The sequence below is a fragment of the Vidua macroura genome, chromosome 10 (genome assembly GCF_024509145.1).
Source record: "Vidua macroura isolate BioBank_ID:100142 chromosome 10, ASM2450914v1, whole genome shotgun sequence".
Classification (NCBI taxonomy): domain Eukaryota; kingdom Metazoa; phylum Chordata; class Aves; order Passeriformes; family Viduidae; genus Vidua; species Vidua macroura.
The window spans coordinates 6,003,239-6,010,312 of record NC_071580.1 but is presented as its reverse complement, the minus strand read 5'-3'; the positions used below and the strand labels follow the sequence as shown (position 1 = coordinate 6,010,312).

Here is a 7,074-nt window from a genome sequence, read left to right as displayed (position 1 = left end):
AGATAAAACCCTATTTTTTTTTAACCAAATGGATTAGGCAGATAAGGAAGCATACACTACATTTACACAGCAAAACTGTTGTTCCACACCTTTATTCTAATTAAATTTCTTAAATTAAACCCTTGCATTAATTCTAGCTTGTGAAATTTATAAAAGTATGTCTGCATTAATCCAACATTCATAATAGGTATAAAGTTAATTCTTGATTATATCACTTGTACATACACATTCATATTCTGCCCTGTGGGCTTCTTTAACATTGAACCAAGAGACTCCTCCCAGTTTAAAAAAAATACACTATTGCTTGCAATAAACTATGTTGAGAGATTAAAAAAAAAAAGACTAAACAGAAATAATTGATCTTCTGACACCAAATCTTTTGGGAAATTCCATGAATAATGACCAAATTCTGCTGACCTTGCTTCTGTGGAATAGCACCCTGCTAAGTAATTGTGGTAAAGTCAACCCTGTTGAAAAAAACAATCCAGTAAGGTCAGTAAGACTGAGGGGCAACATAATCTTTTTTGCAAATCCATGCAGGGGTACATTTTCTCCAGTTATGACAGGTGTGTATGAGCAATAGTAGAAATAACCAGCAGCAGTGGGATTAGAATTAGGAAAAAACAAAGGCTTAACAGCACCACGGTTTTAGTAAACATGCAGTCTAATTTAGATATTTTTAAAGCCTTTGCTTCCCAAATGAGTATTCATTATTCTTAGGCACTTCCTAGGCTCAAATGTGCATGTTCAAGTACGGGTTTGTGCACGTGGTTTTAGTCCCTGTCATCCTGAATAATGTAAAACACTGTAGGACAGCAGAATTACACACGTTTGGTATGTAGCCAACATGTAAAGAATGCTGGATGGCTCCTGCAAGGTCAGAGAAATTCTGTGCTTAGATACTGCCTGTTTTATTTTGTAGACAGGTAGTACCAATTCTGATCCTTTGTCTATAATTTCTTACTCATCCCACTTCAGAATTGGATTAAAATAAACTCCAAAAGTTTATTTCAAAACTTTCAAGATTATCACCTTCCTTCACTGCTACTTTTGAGGGAATTTCCTGGTCTAGACATTAGAGAGACAGAAGATAGGAAAAAAATCTGTTTCCATTCAGTCAAGCTATAACTGAAAACCTGCTGCTTACATGTACTCAGAAGTGAATACTTTGAGTTTAACAGATGATGTCTCCTTACACTTTATCCATCTGGATCTGAGCAGGACTTTTCCACCACTTTCAGCTCTTTATTATGGTCTTCTGTTCTAGGAATAATAATTGAAACTTGAGGGAGGTGAGTTGAGAACTGAATGGGGAACAAAAGGCATGACAGAGATCAGAGAGAGAAAAGAGGGGGATTAACCTGGTGGCTGGCAAATTAAAGGGGAGCTTAAGAAGTGATAAGGAAGCAGAATAGAGACAGAAAACCAGTGGGAATAGCTGAGAAAAAGTGGTGAGAGATGGGGAAAATCACATTGCAAAAAGATGTGAGAGAAGGTGAATGCAGGGGATTGGAGAAGATTGTGTCAGTGGGAGAAAAAACAGGCAGATGGTTAAAGCCACCCAAAACTATCACTGCATTGGTATCCAAAAACATGCAATAGACCACAAATATGTTTGTGTTCCATATTTGAGACATTAACTTGTGCTACTGGAAACTCTATCTCACATTTTGTAGATTCAGAGCTCCAAAACATGACACCTTACTTTGTTTTGAACACTAATAGTAGAAGACTAACTGTTTTTCAAACTCAGGTCCCAGGCATGTTGAAATGAGATTTCTTTTCCTATCACTCACTCTTCTGGGACTGGTGTGACACTGCTGAAATGTTACTGAGTGGCAAAGGGAAAGAACATCTCCCACACTGAGCTGTTTTGCTGGGACAGCCACACAGAGGTGCCACTTCTGAGTGCCACAGATCACTGCTCCCAGCACAGGGCCTGAAATCTGAACTGCTCCTTGGAATTTAACAGCTTTGAAAGCCAGAATGAGCCATGCAGTTATCTTGCCTTCCTTTCCACTCAACACAAGCCACAGCGAGATCCCAAAGTTTGGGTCAAGTAGATACATTTATAGTCACATATGAGTGGCCTAGTGCTGATGAGGTGACAACCTCCTGAAGTATAGAGAAATCACATGACTGAGGACCAGGGACTGTACAAAAAACCTCAGAAGATAAGGACATTAGTTTCTATGGCTTAAAAAAAAACTTTATGGCTTGAAGGACAAATCTCCTCATACAAACTTTCCAACATATTATACCTGTGAAATCCTAGAGATGGTGTCAGAGAGTTTTTGCTAAATGAAATGATGGCTACCTTTTGAATATTTGCAATGAAAATAATTTAACAACTCAGAAATACAGGAAGAAATTTGGATGAACTGTTTCTACAGAAGAATGAAACACTTTCTCTGTGAGGGTGACCTTGCACTGCCACAGATTGCCCAGAGAGGTTGAGGAATCTCCATCCCTGGAAGGTGTTCAACAGCAATCTGAGCACAGCCCCTCCTGGCATGCTGGTTTTAGGTGACCTTGCTTGAGCAGGGAGGTTGGAATAAATGACCTCCAGTGTTTCCTTCTGTAATACCTGAGATTCAACCTTTCCCCACCTCCTGTTGCAAGAACTGAGGTCAGCTGCAGTGACTCCTTTCACATCTCTAGACTGAAATACTTTCCTAAAAGAGAAGTGGGCATTGCAAAGCATTTGGTGATTTTCTCACATAATTATTTACATCTATGCTTATCTATATGTATCCTATCACTGCAAGTAAATGAATATTTGCAAAACCTTTTGAAGATATAAGGCATTTTTGTGTTTGCATATTCACACAGGTACTATTTTTCTTGGATGATAAAAACAATTCACTGCCTTTTTTTAAGGTTAGTACTCAAAATCCAGCTCCCATGTACTTTTTATTCATCTGCCTTGATTGTGCTTTAGCTTTTTTATGGACTCTTTAAAATACATACTAATAAAACCTTATTGGCTTTTTATTATCAACTGTCTCAACATACAAATATTGCAGGCTGCAGGGATTTTCTGGTCACTGTGAGCATGACTCTAGATTAAGGAGCAATCAATGCATTTGTTATATTCTCTCTGGCAATTGATGCTTCTGAAAAGCTAACACATTTTCAGTATCATTCAGGCAATTTGCAAACGTACTTCTGCCTTTAAGGGTGCTCTGTTTATTCCAGTACAACACAGAAATGAAGTCAATCTGGGTAAGCTGCTATGATTTACTAACACCTTCCTCTAGCTGATGTTCCACACCTGGTTGGGCAAAAACTCTATGTTAGAAGCTCGCTGGATACTTAGGACCTTAACTTGCTATAAATCCCTTGAAGTCAATAGGAAGGGATTTAAAAATCAATTGAAGGGTATGGCTCAAAAGTGCTTTTTTTCAAAGCTATAATGGTACAAATATTATCACTGAGCACTCACTTACATGAGATCTGAACATTGAAATAAAAGCCTACAAAAGATCTACAAGTGTGAGATGACACTGAAATCAATGAATTTAAGTCCCTAAATAGCTCATCTGATTCATCTCACCAACCAGAACATCTGATTGTGTCTACAATAGACAGACATTTACAATAGCAGTGCTTTTCTAATGGAGTACTTTGAAGTCTGCTAGTTCAGAAGTGGTTACAGAAGGACATTAGTGAGGAAACAAGATAAATATTTTATTTTGGAATTACAGGGTTGAGAAATCATCCATGAGAGATATTTCTTCCACCAGATTTCACTGATTTTGCTGAGTACACTTTGGTTGCATTAGAGGTGGGTGTGGTGGAACATTCTAAGGATGAGGAAGCAGTTATTAAATTCACTTGGTAGAGTTAACAAAGGTGTTAATCTCTCTTTTGGTCTCCTAATGGCATTTGACCCTTTAGCACTGAATATCATCAAAGGCTCCACAGTGAGGCAGCTCTAAAGAAATCGTGTCACTTAATGAGCCGTTAGAAGAGTGGTCCCTGTCACAAAAACAATTCAAGTGTAGCATGCACAGTACATCCCCAAGTCCCCAAAATAAACATACAATTCAAGTGTGGATATTCCAACCACTTAAATCCTACAATAATAAATACTACACAGACAAGGGGTACATCACAAACAATGTTACCAGTCAAATTCTCTCTGCACTAGACAGAACTGGTGCCAGCATTAGCAAAAGAATCAACTTTGCTGGTCAGATGCCAAGGAAAGCTAGGAGAGAATGATGTCTGAGTCCATGCAGTCCCACTGATTGGTGCTGAACAAATTCCCACTGCAGAGGCTGCTGTAGCTCTGCCTCTGGTCAGGCTCGGGGGGCTTCTGCCCACTGCTCAATCACAATTTAGGAAGAAATGTAGCCACAGCACAGCTGTGTGTACCCAGTCATGGGCCACAGCTTGGAGAAACCCCTTTGTAAGGACTTTGGAAACAGAAACCCAGATGTGTAAACACCTCATTTCTTGCTATGTGAACATTAAAAAGTTTTTCACCAAATTGCGCACTCAGAAATTTTCCTGAAGGCAATTTTTAAACATTAATACAGACACTTTTTTCCATTTTTATTGCAACCCAAAATGTTCCTGTAATGTTTACATGGCAAACTGGATATCAATACATTTAACATTTCCATGAAATAAATTATATTTAAATTCTAAGTATCTATATAAAATTAATTATTTAAGCTCTAAACCTAGAATAATTTGAGACTGTAAAACCCAAAGAGGTTTCAACTGTTTATATTATTAAGGCCTGCAGTTTTCAAATGGGTAGAACATATCCTCAGAGGACACTGAACCTCCTGATCCTTTCACTCACAGATTGCTTTGGCCAACAGGCAATGGTGTGATTAGAGCCTTCTACTTATGGAAAAACAGATTTGCATTTTAGCTCTGCAGTGTGCTTCACCAGCTTGTGCCTCCACACTTGAATTCCTGGTTCTACAGCAGGGAATGAATGTATGTTTTCCTTGTGCTTTTCTGACAGCGACCCAGGTCCCAGATGTGAGGCCTGATGGAACGATCCAGGCTGGGATAGCGGGTGGTGTGGCAAAGAGTGATGGAATCCCAAAACTCTTCCCAGAACTTGGAGGTCTTGCTTTTATTTACAGCTCTCTGGAAATTTAGAGACCTTGAAGTGGGATGCTTTGGGAATGTTTGGTTAAATTTTTTAAGGCCTCTAGCCTGATAAAGACTAGGCAGTTCTTTCATTTAACATAAACATTCAAAGCATTTTTGTGCAAGTATAATTACCAATTCACACTTTCCAAATAATTTTAAATCATCACAAAAATTTCCTCTCCAAGAAACATCAGAGAAAACAACTCTTTATTTTCATACAGAAATGGAAGAATCAAAGTTTATCTGTATTCTCAGAACTGAGGTATTTATTGTTCCACAGGGTAAAGTTGGATTGCACCCGTAAAGGTGTTCTGTGCACTTCCACTCCGGTGCTGGATGCCCATGGAAACACCACATCCTTCAACTACTTACTCTGAATGGAGTAAGGAAGAAGATGAGCTTGGTGAAAACATTAAGGAACTTGAGTCAGGTTTTTCTGACAGAGGAGATCTCCCCTGAGTGCACCTCTGGGGTGTCTCAGAACCAGGGCTTCAGCACATCGCAGGACGTGCTTGGTACTTCGCATGATTGAGCTCTTAGTCATAAAAACATATTTTACATACAAAAATACAGCAGATGTCCTTCCAAAAATCATCTCTGAAGTGTTATTCCCTCTCTTTAGGTTTTATACATTCAGGAACAGGCATTTGAGATATATTGTGAACAGTGCAAAATACTGTTTTACATTTCTTAAACCACGTGTTGCAGTACCTTTAAGTGCCAGCTGAAGGAAAGGCTGAGAAAGGTTTGATCCTCAGAGCAATTCTGGTCCAAGTCGAACTGAACTTTTGTTTAGAGAGTTGTAAACAAATATCTTAGAATGCAGAGAATCCTTTCATTTCTTTCCAGCTAAGGCAGTCTCAAACACATCAAGTCCTGCTTTGAAGTAAACCTGAGCTGAATTGATGCTGTTCAGCACCTCTGACAAGGCTGCTTGAACAGTCTCATTTGACTGATGTAGTTTGCAGTGCTCCAGTGCCTCCAGCAGTACTGAAAACTGGCTGGTCCTGTCATCCAGTCTGTAAAGAATATTTCTGAAAGAGAACAATGGAGAGAATGGTGAGATTTTTACTCAAAAACAATCCATCAGTTGCCATCAAGAAACCCTGCAAGTAGCAGCCACAGCTTACAGATGATACATATTATGCACAGTAAAGCTGACCCATGGCAGATTGAGAGACAAATGCATATTTATTATGCTCTATAAACTGAATTTATTCATTGAACTACATGCAATTACATTGCAGCAGTTACTAAATCCATCAAAGAAGTCTCACATTCCTCTCTGACCATTCAAGTTTTTTATTCAGAAGTATAAGCCTAGACCTATCACATCCCTCATGAAGGATTTTGTCTCAAATTATTTCCATTTATTCCCCTCTAAAAAGAGTTTGGTTACTACTGTGAACCCTCAGCACAGGTTTGGTTTTGTTTTTGTTTTTCCTATCTGCTCACATTATTTATTTCACTCTTCAGAGGTGAAATTCCAGCTGCTTTGATGCCAGTGGTAAACCTCTCCTTGCCTTCAGCAGAGATTTTATTTCATCAATAATCCTTTGTGGTTTTAGAACAAGGGTAGCCCATCTTTAATGTCCCATACTAGAGGAAAGAAATAGCACACACAGCTAAACCCTTGTGAAACAAAATCTGTGTTTTCCAGTAATATCTGCAAAAAATTTTAACGGTTTGTAGAAAAACTGATGCAAGAGTATTGTGTGATCCCTTGGAAATGTTATTTGTATGAGGTGTGGAAGGCTCAGAATTCAAAGCTAGTCAGTGATTTTAATGGGACTCCTTGAAGCAGGCTATAAATGTTATCCAAAAACAGGTGTAATCATTATACTAATTAGAAGAGCACATAAACATCATAAACCTCCACCCAGGAGCTCCTTTGATTGCAAACAGAAGTGAATGAAATTTGAAACAGGAAAGCTACAGTGATTTGGTGCAGGACTT

General features: G+C 38.6%; 1 protein-coding gene across 1 annotated transcript in view; it reads right to left on the bottom strand.

Moving 5' to 3' along the window:
• Positions 1-5,308: 5,308 nt before the first annotated feature.
• Positions 5,309-7,074, bottom strand: part of NAALADL2 (N-acetylated alpha-linked acidic dipeptidase like 2) — a 416,276-nt gene continuing 414,510 nt past the window's right edge. Inside the window, exon 16 of the mRNA XM_053986839.1 lies at positions 5,309-6,152. Within this exon, the coding sequence (XP_053842814.1) occupies positions 5,954-6,152 (199 nt within the window). The 3' untranslated portion in view covers positions 5,309-5,953. The remainder of the gene's footprint in view (positions 6,153-7,074) is intronic.